This window comes from Myotis nattereri, assembly GCF_964212035.1.
Source record: "Myotis nattereri genome assembly, chromosome: 2".
Classification (NCBI taxonomy): Eukaryota; Metazoa; Chordata; class Mammalia; order Chiroptera; family Vespertilionidae; genus Myotis; species Myotis nattereri.
In genome coordinates, this window is record NC_138076.1 from 111,534,678 (window position 1) to 111,561,118 (window position 26,441).

Consider the following 26,441-nt stretch of genomic DNA (forward strand, 5'->3'; position numbering starts at 1 on the left):
ACATAAATTCTTCACCGGTTTGAATGCTTCTTAATGTTAAACCCACAACTGTGGTGTATCAGTTCTAACCAACTGAGCTACCTGGCCAGAGCCACGCTACTTACTTTCAAATAGGTCAGAACAAAAATGGATATATAGAAAAAAGATAAAGCCAGTATTAAAAACTGGGGATATGGATGAAGATCTAATGGGAATTCAATGTATTCTTACAACTTGACTCATTGGTAAAAAATGGCAGTCAAAACATTGAACAGCTATAAATTCAATGCTAGTTATCAATTAAATTTGATCTAGTTAATGAGTGAAGGTATTACCATTTTCAAATATTAAAGAGCACATTTCAATTCTAGCTCCAGATTTAATTTACTGATCATTGTTGTCGGTCTTTATAGTTTTGTTTCATTCATTCATTCAACAAATACTGTGTCAGAAACCTTTTTGTTATTGTTCATCCTCACCCGAGGATATTTTTTCCATTGATTTTTAGAGAGTGGAAGGGAGGGGAAGAGACAGAAACATCGATGTGAAAGAGACACTACCATTGGTTGTCTCCCACACATGTCTCAACCCGGGTCAAGGATTGAACCTGCAACCCAGGTATGTGCCCTTGACTGTTTTCAAACTGGTGACCCCTCTGTGTGAGGGCCAGTGCTCTAACTATTGAGAAACACTGGCTAGGGCTGTTTTTATTGATTTTAGAAAGAAAGGAAAGGAGAGTGGGAGAGAGAGAGAAACATCAGTGTGAGAAACATCCATCAGTTGCCTCCCATACTCACCCTGACTGGGGATTGAACCCACAACCTGCGTATGTGCACTGACCAGTAATCAAACCCATGACCTTTCAGTGTAGGACGACGCACCAACCAACTAGGCCACACTGGCAAGGCCTCTAGCTTAATGTTATTAAGGTTCATCCATGTTGTAGCACATGTCAGGATTTCCTCCCCTTTTAAAGCTGAATATTTCATTGTATGGATAGACCATGTTTTATCCATTTATCATCCATCAGTGGACACTTGGCTTTTTCTACGTTTTGGCCATTGTGAACAGTGCTGCACTGAGCATGAGTGTACAGGTATCTGTTTGAGTCCATGTTTGTTTGTTTTTGTGTGTGTGTGTGTTTTTAAAATACTTTTACTAGAGGCCTGGTGCACGAAAATTCGTGCACTGGGTGGGGTGTCCCTCAGCCTAGCCTGCCCCCTCTTACAGTCCGGGAGCCCCCAGGGGATGCCCTACTGACAGCGGGCCTAAGCCACAGTCTGGCCTCCCTTTGCGGAAGGCAACGGGGCCGATCGTGGGAAGGCTCTGCCCCCATCATCCTGCTGCTGCTGCCACTGCTGGCCACTGCGGCTGCCGGCCCTTGGCCCTCGCTTCTTAGCGTTGGCCCCGACACCCGCCCACTGGTGGGTAGGGGCGATCTGGGGCTGGCTGGCTGGGGGAGGGACTGTGGGAGGTTGAGGCACAGCAGGTCGCACCCCATCCAGCCTCTGTGGAGGCTGGCACCAGGACCGGGCCTGCGCCACTGCCTATGTGGCTGCCTCTGCAGAAGGGACCGTGCAGCCCCCTCACTCACTACCTCTGTGGAAGGGGCCCCGGCACTGGACTGGCCGGCGCCACGGCCTCTCCCACACCGCCTCTACACAAAGGGCAGCGCTGCCGGCTCTGCTCCTGTGGCACCGCCTCCACCTTAGCAGCTGGTGTGGCTTTGTCTGGATGGGCGTCTGGAAGACATCAGTGTAATTAGCATATTACCCTTTTATTAGTATAGATTGATTTCAGAGAGGAAGGGAGAGGGAGAGAGAGATGGAAACATCAATGATGAGAGAGAATCATTGATCAGCTGCCTCCTGCGCACCCCCTACTGGGGATAGAGCCCACAATTGGTCATGTGCCCCTCACCAGAATTGAACCTGGGACCCTTCAGTCTGCAGGCTGACACTTTTTTTTTTTTTTAGGTCACTTTTTTTTAAATTGTTTTATTGCTTAAAGTATTACAAAGAGTATTAAATACGTCTCCTTCCCCTCCCCCCCCCCCTTGACAATCCCCTGGCCTCCCCTACCCCCCATTGTCTTACGTCCTTTGGTATGCATGCATACAAGTCCTTCAGTAGATCTCTTACCCTCCCCTCCTGACCCCCAACCCTCCCCAGCCTTCCCGCTGTAGTTTGATAGTCTGTTCGAGGCTGCTCTGCCTTTGTATCTATTTTTGTTCATAAGTTTATAATGGTCCTTATTATCCATAAATGAGTGAGATCATGTGGTATTTTTCCCAGGCCGACACTCTTATCCACTGAGTCAAACTAGTCAGGGCGAGTCCCTGTTTTTAATACTTAGGGGTGGAATTAGCTGGGTCATAGGTAATTCAGTTGAACTTTTTGAGGAATTGCCAAACTGTTTTCCACAGCAACTGCAGCATTTTTCATTCCCACCAGCAATGTTAAAAGGTTCTAATTTCTCCACATCCTCACCAATACAAGTTATTTTTCATGCTTTTGTTTGTTTTGTTAGTCATCTAGTAGGTGTGGTGTGAGGTAGTATTTTATGGTTTTGATGTGCATTGTCCTAAGGACTAGTGATGTTGAACATTGTTTCATGTGCTTCTCGGCCATTTGTATGTCTTCTAAATGTCTAGTAAAGTCCTTTACCCATTTTTTTAGGGGTTCAGGGTTATATATATTATAAATTTGCTTTGTTATAATTTTAGAGTATTATGATTAAAAACAACTCAGGAACATACGGAATTCAAGCTAATTTGTGTAACTGTCACAAGAAAACAATACATTTCTGAAATAAGTTTTTTCATTTAATTCTAGAATCTCAAAACAGCATTAGACCTTGTCCTTGTTTTTAAAATGTTTATTTAAACACTCAGCTAGCTAAATAACCTTGACAGCTTTAAACAAATTGATATAGAAAATGCTTTTCTTCTAATCTCAATCTTGCATAAATGGAAGAGGTGAGAAGGAAGACAGTTTCTTTAGCAGCATGTATGGCTAAATCCATCAGTCACTTTGAACTAGAATGTCCATTATTGACCCCGTTAAAAAGAACTGGGGAGGCTTAGCTTGCTTGGCCTAGTGGGTAGAGTGTCAGCCCTCACACTGAAGAGTCGTGGGTACAATTCCAGTTGAGGGCATGTACTTGGTTTTAGGTTCTATCCCTGGCCCTGGTCGGGTCGTGTGCAGGAAGCAGCCAATTGATGTGTGTCTCTCACATTGATATTTCTCTCTGTCTCTCCCCCTCCCTTCTACTCTCTCTAAAAATCAATGGAAAAATATCCTCGAATGAGGATTTGCAACAACAAAAAAGAACTGGATAAATATCAAAAGTTACTTCATAAACCAAAAGAAAACAATTTTAGGATTATGGTAAGTAAAAGTTTTGAAATACTTCAAAAACTTGATATTAAACCAGAGGAGTCATCTCTTTGTAAAAAGGCATAACCGAAAGTGAAAGATATTTAAACTAAATTGATTTTCAATCCTCTTTGAACAAAAGAAATGAAAAATAATGGTTGATTAGCTAAGCTTTGTGCTCTAACCAAACTAATTACAGTGATCTTTAAATGGCAACAACCATCTGACTAGGTAGCTTGACAGTTCTTAATAATTTTGCAATAATTTTTTTTTTAATGCAAAGACACTAAAATGATTTGATCCTGCAATATTTATCTTCTGCATTCTGCATCTTTTTGCCAATCTTGTAGAATCTTGTTCCAATTAATCTTAGTGCATGTAACCGGCAACTGCCAACATAAGGCTTGAAAGTAGTGTCTGACATTGTCTTTGTTAATTCTCACTGATGGCAGTCTGGTATTCATTTTCTGTATTTTCTACAATCTTTATAAATTATTTTGCTGTTTGCACTTCATTAGACAGGGAATCTTGTATATCTTTATAACTCACTAGCTGAACATTACCATCTTCATAATAATGAACCGAATTTTCAAGATGCTAACCGCTTGTCAAATTGGTTAAAGGAATGATTGTAAACTTCCATCCTGACTGCCAGTCACCATTTCAAAGTTTTTTTTTCTTAGAACTAATGGCTTTCTGTGCATGCAATAATGGTTTGCTATTTGTTTGTTTGTTTGTTTATTTATTTATTTATTTATTTTACCATATACAGTGTAGACCCCATTTGGATAATGTTCTTTTACATAAGCTCCCAAAGCAGTTTCTACTGAAGTTCTCCATGATTCAGTTACTTTCTCTCCTTCATACAGTCTTGGATCAGTTGCTTCAAATTTGAAACAGATTCTGTTTTTTGGATCCAAAAACTTGCCATTTCCCATGTCACCATGTTTTGTTATCAGTACCTAATGCTATTTATTATAACCTTCAATTTTTGCTGGAATAAACTGGTCCAAGTTATATGCAAATGCATGGGCTGCTCCTTCCCTGAGAAGATTATCTAATTATTAAGTAGTAACCAAGCATCATTAAACACCTCATTGAATTCCCCGGGAGGGGCATGAATGATGAGTTTTGCTACTATATCACTTATCCTCATCAGGCAACTGCTCCCCCAGATCTGCCATTTTCCTTCTGGCTACTAACTGGCAGAAGCAGCTACCTGACTTTCCCCTCTTCATGTTGTCCTCCTTTGCCCTTTTTTTTGTTGTTGTTGTTAGTCTTCACACAAGGATATTTTTCCTATTGATATTTAGGGGGGGGTCGGGGAATGAGGGCCGGGAGAGTGAGAGGGGATGAGAGGGAAGGAGAGAGAGAGACCCACACCCTGATAGAACCTGCAACCCATGTATGTGCCCTTGACTAGAATCAAACCCAAGACCCTTTGATGTGTGGGCAGACACTGCAACCATTGAGCCACATCTGTCAGGGCAAGAGACAAGTTTTAAAAGGTAAGTAGAGGTTATACAGGATCTTCCCAAAAATTGTATATATACTTTGAATAATTATAAAGTCAGCGTTTATTAACATACAGTTCATTTTCAAAATTAAATGAGTTATCAGCTGTTAAAGTGTGTATACATTTTGGGGAGACAACCTATATATAGTCATAAATTCTGATTTGGGAGGATCTGACTGGATAATTTTGAAACTTAGCCATTTAAGATAAGATCTCAGAAAGAGTGAGAGAAGGCACAAAGGAATTCCAATGTGACAGGGTCTAGATCAGTGGTCAGCAAACTCATTAGTCAACAGAGCCAAATATCAACAGTACAATGATTGAAATTTATTTTGAGAGCCAAATTTTTTAAACTTAAACTATATAGGTAGGTACATTGTTATTAACTTAATTAGGGTACTCCTGAGCTGGCCTTTGCTAAAAACGTCCTCAATCTGATTGAGGTAGGTTCGATAAGGTTGACCCCTTCCAACTCTCCCATCCATACTCGTATACTTGTTTCTTTTTTTTTTCTTTTAATTAAATCTTTATTGTTCAGATTATTACATTTGTTCCCCTTTTTTTCCCCCCATAACTCCCCTCTTCCCAGTTCCCGCCCCACCCTCCGCCCTCACTCCCCACCCACTGTCCTCATCCATAGGTGCATGATTTTTGTCCAGTCTCTTCCCGCATCTCCCACACCCCTTTCCCCCCCAAGAATAGTCAGTCCATCCCCTTTCTATGTCCCTGATTCTATTATAATCAACAGTTCATTCTGTTCATCAGATTATTTATTCACTTGATTCTTAGATTCACTTGTTGATAGATGCATATTTGTTGTTCATAATTTGTATCTTTACCTTTTTCTTCCTCTTCCTCTTCTTAAAGGATACCTTTCAGCATTTCATATAATCCTGGTTTGGTGGTGATGAACTCTTTTAGCTTTTCCTTATCTGTGAAGCACTTTATCTGACCTTCAATTCTGAATGATAGCTTTGCTGGATAAAGTAATCTTGGTTGTAGGTTCTTGGTATTCATCACTTTGAATATTTCTTGCCACTCCCTTCTGGCCTGCAAAGTTTCTGTTGAGAAATCAGCTGACAGTCGTATGGGTATTCCCTTGTAGGTAACTGAGTTTCTTTCTCTTGCTGTTTTTAAGATTCTCTCTTTATCTTTTGCTCTTGGCATTTTAATGATGATGTGTCTTGGTGTGGTCCTCTTTGGATTCCTTTTGTTTGGGGTTCTCCGCGCTTCTTGGACCTGTAAGTCCATTTCTTTCACCAGGTGGGGGAAGTTTTCTGTCATTATTTCTTCAAATAGGTTTTCAATATCTTGCTCTCTCTCATCTTCTGGCACCCCTATAATTCTGATGTTGGTACGCTTGAAGCTGTCCCAGAGGCTCCTTACGCTATCCTCGCATTTTTGGATTCTTTTTTCATTTTGCTTTTCCGGTTGGGTGTTTTTTGCTTCCTCGCATTTCAAATCATTGACTTGATTCTTGCGCTCCTCTGTTCTGCTGTCGGGAGTCTGTATAATATTCGTTATTTTAGTCCGTGTAGGCTTAATTTCTAGGTGGTTCCCCAATATAAGATCGAGGTTCTCATTAGTTTTCTTGTAGATCTCATTAAGTTTATCGGCGGCTTCTAAACAGTTCTTGAGAGACCTTAAAAGTGTGGTTCTGAACTCTATATCCTCCATTGACAATTTTGTCCTGTTTCTTTGTCTCCGCATTTTGTTATGCTTCCTTGGTGCACCCCCTAGTGGTCTTTGTGCGCAGTCTTATAAACCTTGATTGTTGTAGCTAATACCAGGGAGGGTTTGACCTCCAGGCCAAGTGGCTGTGAGAATCAGCTGTGTCTTCAGTGAGAGAACTTCTGTCCTCTAGGGAGGTGCTAATCTAGCCTTTGCCTGAGGCTATCCAGCAAATGCCTCTGTGCAGGGCTTGGGTGGGCTGGAGAGAGCAGTTATGTCGGCTCTAGCACCCGCTGCAAAGCTCGGAGAGAAAGCTGCACTCGCTCTGACCGAAGCCAGACAGTCCCGCTTCTCCCGTTTGAGTCTGGGTCCCTAAAGACTCGCCTGTATCTGGAGCTCAGAGTCTGCGACTCCCTCCCGATTGAAAACGCCAACCTCGCCCTCCGACGCCAGCCCGCTCCGCACACTCCGCACCTCAGAATTTGACTTCAGCACTGCGCCTCCTCTGAGTGTCCGTATGCGTTTCTCTTTCCTCCTAGTTGTAGGACCTCCACTCAGCCAGCGTTCCTGTGGTTCTGGGTGATGTCCCTTCCGTTTTCTGGTTTCACTTTTGAAGTAGTTGTTCAAAGCAGCAAACTCCGGCGTTAACCTATGCTGCCATCTTGGTTCTGATACTCGTATACTTGTTTCATCTATCTCCTTTCATTCATCCTCTCTATATGTCCAAACCATCTCAACATACCTAAAAAAATGTTTCATTTTATAATAATAAAGCCACCATCACAAAATAATTACAATTCTTTTTTTTAATTAAATCTTTATCGTTCAGATTATTACAGTTGTTCCTATTTTGTTCCCCCATAGCTCCCCTCGACCCGGTTCCTACACCATCCTCTACCCTTACCCCCCACCCCCACTGTCCTCATTCATAGGTGTACAATTCTTGTACAGTCTCTTCCTGCACCCCCCACATCCCTCTCCCCCCTAGAATTGCCAGTCCACTCCCTTTCTATGCCCCTGATTCTATTATATTCACCAGTTTATTCTGTTCATCAGATTTTTATTCACTTGATTCTTAGGTTCACTTGTTGATAGATATGTACTTGTTGTTCATAAATTTATCTTTACCTTTTTCTTCTTCTTCCTCTTCTTAAAGAATACCTTTCAGCATTTCATATAATACTGGTTTGGTGGTGATGAACTTCTTTAGCTTTTTGTTATCTGTGAAGCTCTTTATCTGACCTTCAATTCTGAATGATAGCTTTGCTGGATAAAGTAATCTTGGTTGTAGGTTCTTGCTATTCATCTCTTTGAATATTTCTTGCCACTCCCTTCTGGCCTGCATAGTTTCTGTTGAGAAATCAGCTGACAGCCGTATGGGTACTCCCTTGTAGGTAACTAACTGTTTTTCTCTTGCTGCTTTTAAGATTCTCTCTTTGTCTTTTGCCCTTGGCATTTTAATTATGATGTGTCTTGGTGTGGTCCTCTTTGGATTCCTTTTGTGTGAGGTTCTCTGTGCTTCTTGGACTTGTAAGTCTATTTCCTTCACCAGGTAGGGGAAGTTTTCTGTCATTATTTCTTCAAGTAGGTTTTCAATATATTGCTCTCTCTTCTTCTGGCATCCCAATAATTCGGATGTTGGTTCACTTGAAGTTGTCCCAGAGACTCCTTACACTCTCTTCATATTTTTGGATTCTTTTTTCTTTTTGCTTTTCCAGTTGGGTATTTTTTACTTCTTCGTATTTCAAATCTTTGCCTTGATTCTTGGGATCCTGTAGTCTGCTGTTGGATCTCTGTATAATATTCTTTATTTTAGTCAGTGTATGCTTAATTTTCATTTGGTCCTTTTTCATATCCTCGAGGGTCTCACTAGATTTCTTGAGGGTCTCACTAAATCTATCGGTGGTTTCTAGAAAATTCTTGAAAAACCTTATAACCGTGGTTTTGAACTCTATATCCATTAGTTTGCTTTCCTCCATTTCTTTTGTTTGTGACATGTTTTTTGTCTCCGCATTTTGGCTGCTTCCCTGTGTTGATAGAGTGGCTTTCCATGCTAGGTGTCCTATAGAGCCCCAGTGGCTCAACCTCCCCAATTACCTGACGTGGACACTCTTGGTGCACCCCTTTGTGGGCTTTGTGCACAGTCTTGTTGTAGTTAAGCCTTGATTGTAGTTGGTATCCCTGGGTGGAATTGACCTCCAGGCCAATTGGCTGTGAGAATCAGCTTTCTCTACGGTGGGAGAACTTCTGTGCTGGAGACACCCTTATGGGGCAAGACTTGCTTCAGTAGGGCTTTGGTGCTCACTGAGTCTGCCCCCTGAGTGTGTCCCTTATGGATCTGAGGAGTTGTAATCTGGATGGTCCCACTCTGACCACTGGGTACACTGGCACTTGGATCTCTAAGGAAGTGCTAATTTAGCCTTTGCCTGAGGCTACTCAGCAGGAGCTACAGGGAGATCTGCAGATTCCTCTTCTTTGGGATTTGGAGGTGCCCAGATAAGGCCCAGCTGTGAAGCAATGCAAGCTGCTGTGGGGCCTTGGGCCTTCTTTTGGATGATCTCTCTCTGACCCAGCTGCAATTTGTTAGGTAATTTTCGATTGCAAAGGACCAGGTCATTTATATGCAAAGCCTCTGCTAGCGGCTTGGGTGGGGCGGGGTCTCAGGGAATCAACAGGGCAGAGCAAACAGCTATGGCTGATCCTTAGCCCTGCCCTAATAGGCCCTGGTTCTCAGTGTCCCAGGGTAATCGCTGGAAGCAACTCTGAGAGAAAGCCGCCCTCAAGTTCCGCCCGCTGTCAGACAGTCCAGTTTCTCCCCGGATGAATCTGGGTCCCCAGAGACTCGCCCGGAACTGGAGTTCAGAGCGGGAGTGTGTGTCTCTCTCCCTATTGAAAAAGACAACCGCGTCCTCAGTTGCCAGCCCTTTCCGCGTGTACCTCCGTGCCTCTGCACTTTACTTCCGCACCTCCTCTGAGTCTCAGTCCTCTGAGTCTCAGTGTGCTTTTCTCTTTCCTTCTAGTTGTAGAATTTCCACTCAGCCAGCCTTCTTGTGGTTCTGGATGATGTCCGTTTTGTCTTTTATTTGTAGCTTTGAAGTGGTTGTGCGAGGCATTAATTTCAGGTGTTTACCTGCCGCCATCTTGGTTTCTCTAGTATAATACTCTTTAGATCAGTGGTTCCCAATGTGGGGCACTCGCCCCACAGTGGGGGTTATTTGATTTTTAACGCTTTGCGGTCCAATTTTTTTTTTGGAATTCAAACAGTCTGGTCCAAATTAATTGACGGGATTGAATGTTGAACCGGTTTGCAGTGGCGACCTCAGCCTCGACGTTGGACCTGCTCCTAGTGCCTGGTCTGTCAAGTCAGCCTCCACGTTGGACCAAAAAGGGTTAAAGAGGGCAATTAGAGAATGAGTTATTAATAGGAAATTTTTTGTATTTCTTATGATTCTAGGGGCCTCATATACACTCTATAAATATATATTCTGACATATTTCCGTTCTCTATTATATGTTTTTGAACTTTATTTGCTATTTTTTCATATCACTTCATATTATTATTTTTTAAACAGTTTCTTAGTGATTTCTTCCTCAGTTCTTCGACTGTCGTTCTTTTATTTTTCATGGATGCCATGTTCTTTGGAAGCTTGTTTAGACCCATTTAACACATTGTTTGCGGGTAGTTTTTATCACGCGCTAACAGGTGGCATGGGCCATTTTTGCTAATTTTTTGCGCAAATGGCAACATTCAGTAAAATTACGATAACTTTAGTTTACGTATTTATATGTTACCCGCATTCTACCGCTAGTCTATAAAAAATGTATTAATACGTGTCCCACGCTCTACTACATTGGTAGAACGTATAAATACATAAAACGTATAAATACGTTTCCCGCATACAGTGTGTTAATGGCCTTTTAGTCTTCCTCCACATGAGTAAGAGTTCACTTTTTAAATAATAAGAATTATATGTCACTCGGTATGTAGGGAGCGGCTATAGGGTTAAGCCTCAGATTGACCTGTTGGCAAAGCCACAAACAAGTGCCAGCTTAGAGGGCACAGCCCTCTTAACATAATTAAGCTTGATCTTATGATGTTCCATAGATCTTACCTGGGTAGCTAATGGGCTGTGGGAGGTGCAGCAAGTGCTGCTAAAACAAGTGAAACTCACAAGAAAATTGTAACCATGGTGACCACTACCTTGTTTACCTCTGGCTATAAAATAAAGGCTCAGCTTGTTGTCTGGATCTCTCTCTGTGGCCTCAGGAAGGCACAGGAAGATCCACCTAGACCCAGCTTATTCTCTTTGTCTTTTCTACATCCTTCGCTGCCGCTCCCCCCCCCACCCCCCCCCAGGCTCACTGAACTTGTGGCTGTGCTGGCACGGCACAGGGGTGGGCATTAGGATTTTGGAGATGCTTAGGTGGGGCATGGCCAAAAAAAGGTTGAGAACCACTGCTTTAGATCCATCCATGTTGTTGCAAAAGGCAATTTTCATATGCTTTTATGGCTGAATAATATATAGGGTGGCGCAAAATTCGGTTTACAGTTGGGAGTATGCAAAACAGTTTATTCTTGTATTATTAGGCATTAATTATTGTATTACCCTATCTGATAGACAAACATGGTAATTAACCATACCTTCGTTATGCCTCCCATTGGTTAATCAGCACGATATGCAAATTAAATGTCAACAAAGATGGCGGCTAATTTGCATACTGCAGGCAGGGCAGAACAGCGCAGCCGCCAGTGCAAGCTGCCATCCCGGGCCGCAGGCCAGCCCCAGAAGCTGGTGATTGGGGGGAGATGGAGGTCCCCTTCCCAGGCCTGACACCTCTGGCGGAGGCGTCAGGCCTGGGCAAGGGGCCGATCTGACGATCGCAGGGTGATGGAGGTCGACGCCTCTGGCCGAGGCATCAGGCTGGGCAGGGGGCGGAGCTGGCAATTGGAGGGGTTGGGCATCCCTGCCCAGGCCTAACGCCTGGGCCAGAGGCATCAGGCCTGGGTGGGGGGCAGAACCGGTGATTGGGGGATGTGGGGGGTCCCCTGCCCAGGCCTGAAGCCTGGGCCAGAGGCGTCAGGCCTGGTCGTGGGGTGGAGCTGGCAATTAGAGGGGTCTGGGGGTCCCCTGCCCAGGCCTGATGCCTCTGGCGGAGGCATTAGGCCTGGGCAAGGGGCTAATCTGGCGATCGGAGGGTGATGGGGGTCGACACCTCTGGCGGAGGTGTCAGGCCTGGGCGTGGGAGGAGCCGGTGATCAGGGGGAAGATGGGGGTTCCCTGCCCAGGCCTAAAGCCTGGGCCAGAGGCATCAGGCCTGGGGCGGCGGGGGGGGGGGGGCGGGCGGGGGGGGGCGGGGTGGTGGCTAAGCCAGCGATTGGTGTGAACTACAGAGGAAACACCTTTTCTGACCGCTCATTGGTTAAGCTCCCTATATGCCACTGGTAATAGTCTTAGTAACTTGGGTAATAAGAATCCAAAAAGGTGATCTAGGGTTTTTCACCACACTCCTGGCGAAAAAAACGAAGGTCCGCTGCTGGAGGGCTAAGAAGTGTCATATCCTGCCCTTGCCGGTTTGGCTCAGTGGATAATGCCTTGGCCTGCCGATGGCAGGATCTGAGTTCAATTCTGACCAAGGGCATGTACCTAGGTTGCAGGCTCCTCCCTGGCCGGGGCCCAGGTCAGGGCTCATGCAGGAGGAAACCAATCAAAGTGTTCCTCTCACTTTGATGTTTCTCTCTGTCTTTCCCTTTCTCTTCCACATTCTCTAAAAATCAATGGAAACATATCCTCAGGTGAGGATAAAAAAAAATAATAAATAAAGAAATTCTTTTTATATGAAAGACACATCTTGAAAATGCCTAAAGAAAGTTGTCATTTTTTCATGGTGAAGGGACTGGAGTCCGTGTTGATGAAAAATCCTTGCTGGCTGCGGTGACTGGCAGTGGCTGCAGCAGCGGGGTGATGGGGCTGGTGCCTTCCCCTGATCAGCCCGGTCGCCTCCCACAAAGGGAGGCCAGACTACGGCTTAGGCCCTATCTCCAAGGGAGCGGGCCTAAGCCGTCACTAGGACATCCCCTGAGGGCTCCCAGTATGTGAGAGGGGGCAGGCTGGGCTGAGGGACACCACACACACACACACACACACACACACACACCCAGCGCACGAATTTCGTGCACCGGGCCCCTAGTCTATATATATAAAAGGCTAATATGCTAAGTGTCTGACCATCTGACAGGTCACTGTGATGCGCACCTACCACCAGGGGACATGTTCAACGCAGGAGCTGTTGTGACGCACAGTGGCCATTTACAGAGAAATGGCACCGCAGACCTGTTGCCTACAAAGCAACACTTGGCTTCCCCCAAGTGGGACACAGGCCACACCACCACCCCAGAGCGACACCCACCAAATCGCAGCCAATGCTGCAGAGACCCAATGGCACAAAATGTGGCCCACAGCCCAGCCCAGCCAGGAAACAGTTGCTGTGGGCACCGGTTAATGACGTCACGTAGGAACGCTCGGCTTCCTCTCCCTAGCAGTGACTAGCCTCCTTGGAGTTTCTTCAGCCCAGGAACACGACTTGCTTTATAACCAGGTGCAGACATTTTACACTTTAACCAAATGTTTGTGAAGCATTTTCTTGTGCCTCATCTCATTTGATCCTCACAGAAATCCTGGAGTAGGTAGATAGGAGACTCGGTGGAATCCTATTTTCTTTTCATTAACCGGAAAACGGCCATTTAGAAAGCTTAGAAACTTGACCTGACTGAAAAGAAGAAAGAAATGGTAAACCTTGAAAATGACTTCAGGTTTTCTCTGCACAGAATATAGTCAAAACACTGCTGCAGTTAAATATTTCACCCTTTGTTCTCCCTTTGTGATCTACAATAATAATGTGCTTCATGTTGATATTTACTGCTGTATTGCTGATAATTACCTGAAAAGTTGGGACGCTTCACTGGGCTGGAAAATGTTTAGCTAAATCAGAAAGCAGTCCTAATTAAGCAAGTTTATTCTGTATCTATAAAAGGTTAAGTTGACTTGTGCATGCACGATACATATAAAGCTCTTGCTGGCACCAATCGTACACATGTTTCGATCTGTCACTAATGGTCGTGAATTTGGTTGACCCTTCTATTTAGAGAAAGGGCGAATAGCGATATTAAAATATTCTAATTTCCTTTCAGTGTGCATGAATTCATGCACTGGGCCACTAGTTTTCCATATGAACAACTGTAAACTTACTTTTGCCACGCCGTGTGTGTGTGTGTGTGTGTGTGTACGTGTATGTTTTCTTTATCTGTTGATGGACACCAAGGTTGCTTCCATATCTGGCTATTGTGAATAATGCTGAGTAAACATGGGGGTTCATATGTCTTTTTGAGTTAATGTTTTCATTTTCTTAAGATACATACCCAGAAGTGGAATTGCTGGATCATGTTCTATTTTTAATATTTTCAGGAACCTCCATGCTATTTTTTAATGTGGTTGCCATTCCCGCCGATTGGCATTCCCACCAATGGTGCATAGGATTTTCTTTTCTGCACATCCTCACCAATACTAGTTATTTTTTATCTTACTGAAAACAGCCATTCTAACGTGTGAGGTGATACCTGTATGGTTTTTATTTGCATTTCCCTGATGATTAATGATTTTGAACATCTTTTCATTTTGCTGTTGGCCATTTGTATATCTTCTTTGAAAAAATGTCTATTTAGATCTGCCCATTTTTAAATCAGATGGGTTTGGTTTTTTGCTGTTGAGTTACATGAGTTCTTTATATATTTTGTATATTAGCCCCTTACATGATTTGGAAATACTTTCTTCCATTCAGTGGGCTGCCTTTTCATCTTGTTTCTTATTTCCTCTGCTGTGCAGAAGCTTTGTTTTTGCTTTTTTTCTTAAGCCACTTCAGGAGATGAACATACTTTATAATTATATTAATCTCCATTTCAAGTTTGCTTCCATATTCTCAGTAATTGTATTGTTTTGGAAATTTAATCAAGTCAGTAATGCCTTTTATTTGCCTATTTTTAATTTATGTAACAGGGTAAAATCCTTTACAAAGTTCGGTGGAAAGGATACACCTCAGATGATGATACCTGGGAGCCTGAGGTTCATCTTGAAGATTGTAAAGAAGTTCTTCTTGAATTTAGGAAGAAAGTTCTGGATAACAAAGCTAAAGCAGTCAAGAAAGATATTCAGGTATCATGTTTTATCTCATTTCTTTCTCTTTTTTTTGTACAATAAATTTATAAATTTTACTGATATAGAAAATGCAGTAAAGAACTTACAAGTAATAATTCTATATAATAAAGAGCTAATATGCAAATGGTCATCAGCCATCACACCGTAAAGGCTCAAACACTCAACACTGGGGAGAGAGGAATGGGGACCAGCCAGGCTGCAGCCCAGGAGAGGGACAAGCCGCTTGCCCTGCGCTCCTGGGCACCAGTGCCTGCGGCCCAGGAGAGGGACAAGCCACATGCCCCGTGGTCCCGGGCGCCAGCGGCTGGGACTGTGGCCCGGGAGAGGGACAAGCCACCCGCCCTGCGGTTGCGGGCACCAGCGGCTGCGTCTACGCCTGCGGCCCGGGAGAGGGACAAGCCGCATGCCCCGCTGTCCCAGGCGCCAGCATCTGTGCCTGTGGCCCGGGAGAAGGACAAGCTGCCCGCCCCACGGTCCTGGGTGCCTGCGGCCACAGCCCAGGCAAAGCCACCCACCCATGGTTTCCTGTGGCTGCAGCCGGCCTGGGCAAAGCCGGCCCAGGTCCTGGGTGCCTGCGGCAGGCCAGAGGGAGGGAAGCCCGGGTTCTGGGTGTCTGCAACCGGCCAGAGAAGGGAATTCTAGGTCCCGGGTGTGGGGCGAGGCAGAGGCGGTTAGGGGCAATCAGGCCAGCAGGGGAGCAGTTAGGGGTGATCAGGTCAGTAGGGGAGCAGTTAGGGGTGATCAGGCAGGCAGGCAGGTGAGCGGTTAGGAGCCAGTGGTCCTGGATTACAAAAGGCAGTTGGACATCCCCTGAGTGGTCCCGAATTAGAGAGGGTACAGGCCTGGCTGAGGGGATCCCCCCTCCCACCCATGTATGAATTTCGTGCACCTGCCCTCTAGTAAAATAGATAATATTCCTATTGCAGACTCTATAGCCAGTTAGTTCTCACAGAATGCTTTGATTGAGTTCTGCCAACTCTTCTTTCTGTAGCCAACCTGTAATTGCAGTTGACAAACAGGTATAGTTTGGACATGTTAATATTTTCCTTTAAGTTAAGAATAAGATGAAAGTAGGGAAAAGACATGTCAAAACTATCCATGAGATGAGCATCTTGTTTTTTGTTTTGTTTTGTTTTTTTTTAATATATTTTATTGATTTTTTACAGAGAGGAAGGGAGAGAGATAGTTAGAAACATCGATGAGAGAGAAACATCGATCAGCTGCCTCCTGCACATCTCCTACTGGGGATGTGCCCACAACCCAGGTACATGCCCTCGACCGGAATCGAACCTGGGACCTTTCAGTCCGCAGGCCGACGCTCTATCCACTGATCTAAGCCGGTTTCGGCGAGCATCTTGTTTTTTAATACCTAAGGAATATTTTGTGTGCTGTTCACATTACTACTACAGATATAGTGCATACATTTGTATTTTTAAAAAATCCTTACCCGAGGATATATTTCTGTATTGATTTGAAAAAGAGAGAGACAGAGAGAGAAACATAGATGTGAAAGAGAAACATTGATTGGTTGCCTCCCATATTCACCTTTGACTGGGAATAGAGCCCACAGCCTTGTGGTGCACAGGATGAGGCTCCAACCAACTGAACCACCTGGCCAGAGCTAATATGCATTATTAACATACTTTTTATATCTGATTTTACTGCTAATTAAAATATAATTTTTAGATCTTTCTATAAAACTATCAATTTTAATCCATTTCAGATTATTCACAGGTCTGGTTATCCAGGTCCTTTGTTTTTCTCTTCTGTTCCCACTTTAATTTTAGTTAGTTTATTGCTTTTTGTAGCTCTTCCTGATGGTAAGGAAGAATAAAAAGATGGAAGGAACTCACTGAAGTTAAATTTTCTCATCAGCAATTTGGAAAAATGTTTGATTGTGGGCTAGAGAGGAATAATGTTAAAACTAACACACAGCCCAGTTTGGTTCAGTGGGTAGAGCGTCAGCCTGCAGACCAATGGGTCCTGGGTTCAATTCCCATCAAGGGCGCGTACCTTGGTTGCAGGCTCCTCCCCGGCCCGGGCCCTGACCAGGGCACGTGCAGGAGGCAACTAGTCGATGTGTTTTACATCAGTGTTTCTTTCTGTCTTTCCCTCTCTCTTTCACTCCCTTTAAAAAAAATGAATGGAAAAAATATCCTCTGGTGAGGATTAAAAAAATACACACAGAAAACCTAACACATAAATTGCACTGGACGTGCGCGCCCGCACGTGGTATTTTGTGGAAGAGCCACACTCAAGGGGCCAAAGAGCCACATGTGGCTCGCAAGCCACAGTTTGCTGACCACTGGGCTAGGGCAATGAACATGTTTTAATAAGTGATTTGGTTCATATTACTCCCAAAATTTAGATACTGTGATTGAAGTCACCCTAAAGTATATTTCTCAGTTTCTCTTCCTGCTTTATTAGTAAGATATTTGCGCACACTTCTCCCATGAAATCTTGTATTATACAACTTTGGCTTTCTCATCCCTTTATTTCACTTTACTAAGCTTCCAGTGTAACCCAACAGCAACTTTTTTGATTTAAAATGATTGATGAAAGGTCCCGGGTTCAATTCCAGTCAAGAGCATGTACCTTGGTTGCAGGCACATTCCCAGTGGGGAGTGTGCAGGAGGCAGCTGATTGATGTTTCTCTCTCATCGATGTTTCTGACTCTCTATCCCTCTCCCTTCCTCTCTGTAAAAAATCAGTAAAATATGTATTTTGTAAAAATTTTTTTTATTGTTGACAATTTTATATATCCTCTTTTATTTTAATATATTTTATTGATTTTTTACAGAGAGGAAGGGAGAGGGATAGAGAATTAGAAACATCGATGAGAGAGAAGCATCAATCAGCTGCCTCCTGCATTCCCCCTACTGGGGATGTGCCTGCAACCAAGGTACATGCCCTTGACTGGAATCGAACCCGGGACTCTTCATTCCCCAGGCCGATGCTCTATCCAGTGAGCCAAACCGGCTAGGGCAGTAAAATATATTTTTTTAAAAATGATTGATGATGAATGGTACAGTGTTTGAGGCATACTCTCCTCCCCCTTTATTGAATTTATTGTGGTGACATTATTTAACAAAATTATACAGGTTTCAGGTGCATAATTCTACAGCATATCATTTGTATACTGTATTGTGTGTTCACCACCACAAGTCAAGTTTCCGTTCAACACCATTTATCCCCTTTATTCCCTCCTCCACCTCCCCTCCCCACAGCAATTACCACACCGTTGTCCATGTCCATGAGTTTTTTCTCTTGGCTCAAACCCTCCACCACCCCCTCCTCACCCAGCCTCCTTCCCACCCCACATAGTGAGCAGTCAGCTTGTTCTCTCTACCTGTGAGTGTCTGTTTTGCTTGTTAATCTGTTATTCATTAGATTTCACATATGAGTGAAACCATATGGTACTTGCCTTTTTCTCACTTGCTTATTTCACTTAGCATGATGCTCTCCAGGTCCATTCATGCTGTCACAAAGAGTAAGATTTCCTTCTTTTTCATGGCCTATGGGTGTGGGCTCAGTGATTGAGCTTCCTCCACCTGTTAACCAAACACGGGGTTGTGGTTTGATTCCCCATCAGGGCCACACAGGAGGCAGCTGATCTATGATGTTTCTCTCTCATCAGTGTTTCTACCTCTCTTATCCTCTCCCTTCCTCTCTGTCTAAGAAGCCGTAAAAACATTTTTTAAAAAAAGACTTCTATTTTGTTGTTAATTCTCACCTGAGGATATTTTTCCATTGATTTTTTAGAGTGCAATGGCGGGGGAGAGACAGAGACAGAGAAACTTCGATGTGAGAGTGATACATCAATTGGTTGCCTCCCGCACACACCCCAACCAGGGCTGGGATCAAGCTTGTAACCAAGGCATGTGCTCTTGTCCGGAATCAAACCCAGGACCCTTCAGTCCCCAGGCTGATGCTCAATCCACTGAGCCAAACCGGCTAGGGCTTTTTTTTTTTAAGAGTTGTATTTTCTTTTTTTATAATATATTTTTATTAATTTTTTATCATCTTCACCCAAGGGAATGTTTTTTTAATTGATTTTGAGAGAGAGAGACACTGATCAGTTGCCTCCTGTACTCGTTTGACCGGGATCAAACCCCCAACCTTTTGTTGTATAGGACTATGCTCCAACCAAGTGCACTACCTGGCCAGTGCCTTCATTCATCTCTTTGCGTGCATTCATATAAGCAGGATATGTGTTGCCTATGAATATCGTGATATTCCCAATCACCAAGGTTTTTGTCTTAAGGAGAGGTTTTTACCAAAGTAGCATCTGTAAGAATATTTGATTTGTCACTTTCTCTCATTAATTCTGGGAGGACTGCCTACTTAGGACTTAGTAAGTATAACAAGAAGTTAGAAATGGTTTCTTAAAATAATCCAGAAATCATTGTTAATGCTGTTTACCATAAAATACACATGATGCAGAAAATGGTATTTGTTACCCTGGCTGTGGTGGCTCAGTTGATTGTTTATTCCTCTATCGCCCCCCACTCCCCTTCTAAGATCAATAAAAAAATACATAAAATAAAAAACACATCCTTTAAAAGAACAAAACAGGTAGTTGTAGTATGAGGACATGATAACCTATATCTTTAATTCCTCAGCATGTGTCTCATAACAACAGAGACGACCTCAGGAAAATTCAGGTTCCTTACTGTACCTCTCAGTAGCATTACATCAGTAACACTGTTGTCTGATGTCTAGCTGACACATCATTGTGTTCCCCATTGTCCTTGTTGAAGGTCCTTTATTGCTTCCTGTTATGCAGGGCATTTCGTTTCATGTCTTCCTAGTTTCCTGTCCTAGTCTAGAACACATCCATAGCCTTTTGTCTTTCATGATGTGGACAGTTTTTTATGAGTTTAGGCCAGTTGTTTCATAGAAGATCATTTAAATTGGAATTAAATGAAAATTAATGTTAAATCACAAATAAACAGTATTTTCTAAAATTGGAATAAGACGATTTGCTTTCTCTTGATTAGATTCAGTGTGGTGTACATTAATTATATCAAGATAGGATGTCAGCCTGGCAGGAGTGGCTCAATTGGTTGAGCATTGTCCACTGCACAGAAAGGTTGCCGGTTTGATTCCCCATCGGGGCATGTGCTGCCTGGGTTGCAGGTTTGATCCCCAGTTGGAGCACCTACGAAAGGCATCCAATTGATGTTTCTCTTTCACATTGATATTTCTCTCTCTCTCCCTTCTTCTAAGATAATGCCCTCAGGTGAGGATTTTTTAAAAAAGGATTATGTCAGTTTTCTAATTTATTGCTGATTATAAATTATAGTTAAATGATAATCAGGCCCATTATTTTTTTCACCCTTTTTAAAAATACATTTTTACTTTTAAAATATTAAGTAACCTGATAATAAATAATTTAATAAGTACAGTAGAACCTCGGTTTTCGAACTTAATTCATTCCGTAAGGCTGTTGGAGAAGCAGTTTGTTCCAAAACCAAATCATTTTTTCCCATTAGAAATCATGTAAATTGAATTAATTCGTCCCAGACCCCCAAATTATTCTGTTTTAAAAACCTTTCTTAAATACAGTACATGTTTAATACAGTACTGTTGAACCTATAAATAAACACTTTTCTTAAATTGATCGAACCACTCCCTACTAGCCTTAAACGAGTCAGTGTCAACACTCCTTTCCAGGTTGTCTTTCAGGAGGTCAGTATGCAGCGTCTTAGCTTTTTCACATGTCATTGCCTCCGAAATGCTGTCACCGGCCAAGTGGTTTTCATTTATCCAAATCAATAGTTTTTCTGCCTCTTCAATTGCCTGTGATCGATCATTGTTTCTTTCTTTTCTTTTTTTTTAAAAATTAAATTTAGAAGTCAAATCTGTGACCATATATTAGGTCCCCCTTTTCTTCTACCCCTTTCCCTCTGACAACTACCACACTGCTGTTTGTGTTCATGAGTTTGTTTTATATCCCACATATGAGTGAAATCATATGGTTCTTAGCTTTTTCTGACTTATTTCACTTAGCATAATATTCTCAGGGTCTATCCATGTTGTTGCAAATGGCAGTATTTCATCCTTTCTTATGGCTGAAAAATATTCCATTGTGTAGATGTACCACATCCTCTTTATCCAATCTTCTATCACAGGACACCTTGGTTGTTTCCATGTCTTGACCACCATGAATAATGTGCAAGAACATTATTTCTTTCACGCTATTAGTAACATTAGCACTCTTGATGGCCTCGTTCTGTTTTAAAATTGTGCTAATTGTCCATTTGCCAGCAACAAAAGCAAAAAAAAAAACAACCCACAAAAATATTCACAGCATGCCCTAGCCGGATTGGCTCAGTGGATAGGGCACCGGCCTGTGAACTGAAGGGTCCCAGGTTCGATTCTGGTCAGGGGCACATGCCCAGTTTGTGGGCTCAATCTTCAGTGGGGGGATGTGCAGGAGGCAGCCGACCAATGGTTCTCTCTCATCATCGATGTTTCTATCTCTCCCTCTCCCTTTCTCTGAGGTCAATAAAAATATATTTTTAAAAAATATTCACAGCACAATATCTTGAGATGTTAGCTATAAACTGACTCATATTAGAGCATTTTCTCCTTTGTGACCTGAGAGATGCTTTTTGTCATGCTGATATACAGTAGGAAAGGGTTCTCAGGTAAAAAACTGAAGCTTGTTCAACAACAGAGACATTTTTACCCGTGAACAATTTGGTAGAGAACTGAATTGTTCAAGATGGGAGATGTTCAAGAACCAAGCTTGACTGTAATCTTTGAAACTGTGAGAATCTCTTATTCCCCAACAGCCTATCACCCCATGATTTTAAAATACTTGGATGATTCTTGCCTCAATTAGCTTTTACTGTGTTGGTTGCAAAATATTGATTTTTCTATTTGTTATTCTGTGTTTTTCAGTCTGTGTCTTATAAAGGGAAGCCCTTCCCTCTCAGTGTCAGTACACTCATGGAATCTTTTTAGTCAGTGTGTTATGTCCATTCCTGTTGTTATTCATCTTAATGCTAAAATGGTTCCTAATTTATCTAGTGGGAGCCCCTTCAAGCCAGTTCCTGTGTCCTTTTGATATTCCCTTGTCAGTTTTGACCAAATCCTTGCTTTGCCATGAACTTTTCTGCTTCAGCACTCATTCTCTAGAGGGGAATAGGGTTTAGAAGCCAAGATGTATTCACTGCTACTAGGGTACCATCATTTCTAAGCCCTTTAAGGAAAACATACATTTTTGTTTTAAATCATAAATTAGTATTGATATATGTAATTTCAGTCCATTACTACAATGTCCTCCTCTCATTCACATTGGTCATTGTTCTAGCTCCCTTTTTATACTCTGAGAATACTGGTTCCCATCAACATTATCTGCACTGAGTACAACAATGATTAGGAATTAGCTTCAGATTTGTTACACCCATCTTACTGTAAAATTCCAAATTTAGTTGCAGGGGGTTTTTTTGTACATACAAAATTCACTGAGGGTGTTTAGTGTTAAAATTATTTGGGTTAATTATTGTGTTTGGTTATATTATCAATTTGATAAACAAGTTTATTTATTTGTTAATTAGTACCTTTTTCTCCCTGTCTCCAGTCCATACCTAATTTGAAGTACAGTTGATACTTGAACAATATGGGTTTGACTGCACAGGTCCATTTATGTGCGGATTTTCTCAATAAATATACCTTTAGCCCAACCCTCCCTATTCTCAGTTTTCTCATTTACGGATTCAACTGTGGATGTGAGGTCCCACTGTGTATACATTGATATGTGCCATATATACGTGTGTGTGTGTGTGTGTGTGTGTGTGTGTGTGTAAAATCCTAATATGCAAATAGACCAAATGGCAAAACAACTGAACAACCGGTTGCTATGTTGTGCGCTGACCACCAGGGGGCGCGCACAGAACATGGTGGGCATCGGCAACAGGCTGCAGAGTGTGGAACATGGCGGGCATTAGCTGTGGCCAGTTGGTGGAGCAGGTGTGCAGGGGTGCCAGACCAAGGCAGGGACACCAGTTGCTGTCATCGGGGTGAGCCTCTGGTGGTTACTGAAAATTCTTTGCTCCTGCGCACCACGGTCCCACCCGGCACTCACACCCGCTGCCGGCGCCTGGCGCCAGCCCCAATGGCTCAGCACCATCAATGGGTGTGAGCGGCAGCTGCCGACCTTGATTGCCCCTGAAGGCTTCTCCACCTCCCCCTGCTCCTGAGGGGTGATTAGGGCAGCAGCCGCTGATAGCGCTGGTCCTGCTTGCACCCACTGCTGGTGCCAGCCCCAATTGCTCCAAGCTGTCAGCAGGTGCAAGCAGAATCAGCACCATCAGCATGTAGGAGCAGTGGCAGTGGCAGCAGGGCTGCCAGCAGAGAGGGCTCTGGCGTCCGCGGCCGGAGGGGCCGGGCGGGGGCACAGAGGATGGGCCAAGACCCACCCCTGTGCCCACTGCAGCTTGGCGGCCCACAGTTCCTTTCAAGGTGCATGAATTCTTGCACTGGCCTCCTAGTTTTATATAATGGACAGGCATCCATATATCTTTTTATCTGTAGAGGTGGGGGTCCCATGGATACTGAAGCATGACTGTAAAGTTTTAGTGGGTTCAAAGTTATATTCTAATTTTTGAGTGTGCAGGAGTCTGTTCCCCCCCACCACCACCCCCCAACTCCTGTGTTGTTTAAGGATCAACTGTATAGCATATCAGTTGTGGAGGTGAGATTTGGGTGCCATCTTAGCTCATTCCATATGCAACAGTGAAGTTTAACAGCAAGTTTATGACTGTTCTGGGACCTAAAATCTTAAAAAAATAAAACAAAATTTTGTTTGGATTGGTAAATACTTTTTCAGCAACCAAGAAAGTCTGTACAAATTACTTGGTGTTTTTGGAGTATTTTGAGGTTCAAATCATGTACAACCCCATTCCCTACCACCACCACCACCAGTACCATCACCATACATAAGACTTTTTGTTTTGTTTTGAAGTTGTTTTATTATTATTTTTTCTTTATTGATTTCAGAGAAGAAGGGAGAGGGAGAGATAGAAACATCAGTGATGAGAGAGAATCATTGATCAGCTGCCTCCTGCACACCACACACTGGGGATCGTGCCTGCAACCTGGGCATGTGCCTGACCGGGAATCGAACCTTGAACTCTTGGTTCATAGGGTTGACCTTTAGTTTCATATCTTCAGCAGTGCTAACAGTTTTGTTCCTCTGTTTGTGTTTATCTATTTTCTTAAATTGAGGGTCATCATCACTACCAAGTCTTATTTGCTAAATCAGAGATATAAGTAATACTAAGCAACTTCTGTTTAGGTAAATAATTTTAAGGAGTCGAGAAATTGCTGGGGAGAAAAAAGACATTTCTACCATATATAATTAGTACTACTTTACAAAAACTTTTGAATTACTATGTTAATGAGTATTTAAATATTTTCTATTTTATAGAGACTGTCTTTAAATAATGACATATTTGAGGCAAACTCTGATAGCGATCAGCAAAGTGAGACAAAAGAAGATACTTCTCCAAAAAAGAAAAAGAAAAAATTAAAGCAGAGAGAAGAGAAAAGTCCAGATGATCTGAAGAAGAAAAAAGCAAAGTCTGGGAAACTAAAAGAGAAATCCAAACCAGACTTGGAGAACTCTGAAATTTCACTTTTTGATTTAAGGACAAAGAAAAGAATTTCAGAAGCCAAAGAAGAATTAAAGGAATCCAAAAAGCCCAAAAAAGATGATATAAAAGAAACTAAGGAACTAAAGAAAGTTAAAAAGGGTGAAATAAGAGATTTAAAGACTAAAATAAAAGAAGATTCCAAAGAAAACAGAAAAACAAGAAAAGAGAAATGTGTTGAATCTCAGTTGGACTCTGAATCAGATCTACTTAATGATCTCCCCTTTCAGGAGGGGGACAGTGAAGATTTACAGTCTGACAACAGAGAAGAGAAACTAAAGATTAAAAGTGGAAAAGACAAAGCAGGGCTAGATGCAGCTCAAGATGCTGTTCTAGATAAACACCTGGACAGCCCCGGAAGTGCTGATGAAGATGCTGATGTCAGAGGAAGGAGAAACAAAAAGAAACCCAGAAAGGCTGAGGAACTTAAAGAGAACAAAAAGCTAGAAAACAAGAACCTTTCTTTAGAGAAGAAAAATGCACATAAAAAGCAGAGGAATCAAGACAAAAGCAGAAGTACTACTGAGTCAGATAATCTGACATCTTCACTGGCCCAGACACAAAAGAGCTCAAGGGTGGGTGGAGAAGAGAGGGGCCTCCGGTCCACTGACTCTGCTGGAGAAGTGAGTACTCCCGGAGGGTTTGGTTGAAGGACTATGTGTTAAAATCTTACAGGATAAGCAATATTCCCATCTAGCTAGCGCTCTTTTGAGTGGTCAGGAAGTTTCACTAATAATGAGGAAACAGTGGAACTATAGCAGTGATGGCGAACCTTTTGAGCTCGGCGTGTCAGCATTTTGAAAAACCCTAACTTAACTCTGGTGCCGTGTCACATATAGAAAGTTTTTGATATTTGCAACCATAGTAAAACAAAGACTTATATTTTTGATATTTATTTTATATATTTAAATGCCATTTAACAAAGAAAAATCAACCAAAAAAAATGAGTTCACGTGTCACCTCTGACACACGTGTCATAGGTTCGCCATCACTGAACTATAGGAACAATTTTTCTCCTGTTAGGGCATTTAGTGTGCCTAGTAACATTATAGCTTTTTGCATCCTACTTCATATTTCTCCCCTGTTGTCTTAAGAATATACCACTTTTTACTCACCTAATAGTGCCCTGAGTACACTAACAATTAAAAGTCTTTTCTTACAAAAATATATTAAATAATTTGCCCCCTTATTTAAAAAGTTATTTTCCTATGGGTTTTCAAAATGAAACTATTTTACACATTATGAAGGTATTCACATATCAAGGGCTATAAAAATGGTGAATTTTTTTTCATTCATTATTCCCAGTTTTGTAGACTTAAGGAAATTATTTTTAAGGGAGAAAGAGTTTTGTAGACAAATATATAGTAGTGTTATTTTCACAAAAACTAATACCAGTCTGTCTAGCTATGAAGAAATGGTTAAGAAAATGTTGTATTAATTTGAGAGCTATTATATATCCACAGAAATATTAATCATGAGATCAAAAGTACAACATTTTATGGTGAAGAAAACCATACATACATATGAACATAGTGATGTAAAAATATCTGTGCAATGTAAATTTTTAAAATGAATTTTAAACAACGAAGTTATCTGCAAAATTAGAACATTCAGAAGGTAAGAATGGGCAGAAATAAAAAGTCATGTTTGGTTAGTATGATTGTAGGGTACCATTTTTTAAAATATATTTTATTGATTTTTTACAGAGAGGAAGGGAGAGGGATAGAGAGTGAGAAACATCGATCAGCTGCCTCCTGCAAACTCCCCACTGGGGCTGTGCCCGCAACCAAGGTACATGCCCTTGACGGGAATTGAACCTGGGACCCTTGAGTCTGCAGGCCGATGCTCTATCCACTGAGCCAAACCGGTTAGGGCGGGTACCATTTTTTTTTAATTTTCTTTATTTTTGATAGTAAAAAAAACTCAACATAGACTTGACATTGGTGTTGGGTTTTGAATTTGACGTTTTGTAAATTATTGTTGAGGGATAACCTCGCTTGGGGAAGCAGTTTATATGAACAAGATTT

At 42.4% G+C, this 26,441-nt stretch overlaps 1 protein-coding gene and 1 pseudogene across 4 annotated transcripts in view; one reads left to right on the forward strand and one right to left on the reverse strand.

Annotated features, from left to right (window-relative positions):
* Nucleotides 1-26,441, forward strand: part of MPHOSPH8 (M-phase phosphoprotein 8) — a 56,723-nt gene that overhangs the window by 7,216 nt on the left and 23,066 nt on the right. For 2 of the 3 annotated variants that reach the window (XM_081083586.1, XM_081083587.1), the window contains exons 2-3: nucleotides 14,594-14,749; nucleotides 24,192-25,037. In XM_081083586.1, the coding sequence (XP_080939712.1) occupies nucleotides 14,594-14,749; nucleotides 24,192-25,037 (1,002 nt within the window). Of the gene's footprint in view, nucleotides 1-639; nucleotides 3,369-14,593; nucleotides 14,750-24,191; nucleotides 25,038-26,441 lie in introns of those variants that run through there. The other variant, XM_081083588.1, reaches the window with a different exon arrangement.
* On the reverse strand, nucleotides 3,643-4,540 carry LOC308512075 (F-actin-capping protein subunit alpha-2-like; annotated as a pseudogene). Its single transcript has 2 exons — nucleotides 4,115-4,540; nucleotides 3,643-4,074 (listed from the first exon to the last, which is right to left on the reverse strand). The product of its transcript is annotated as an F-actin-capping protein subunit alpha-2-like (transcript).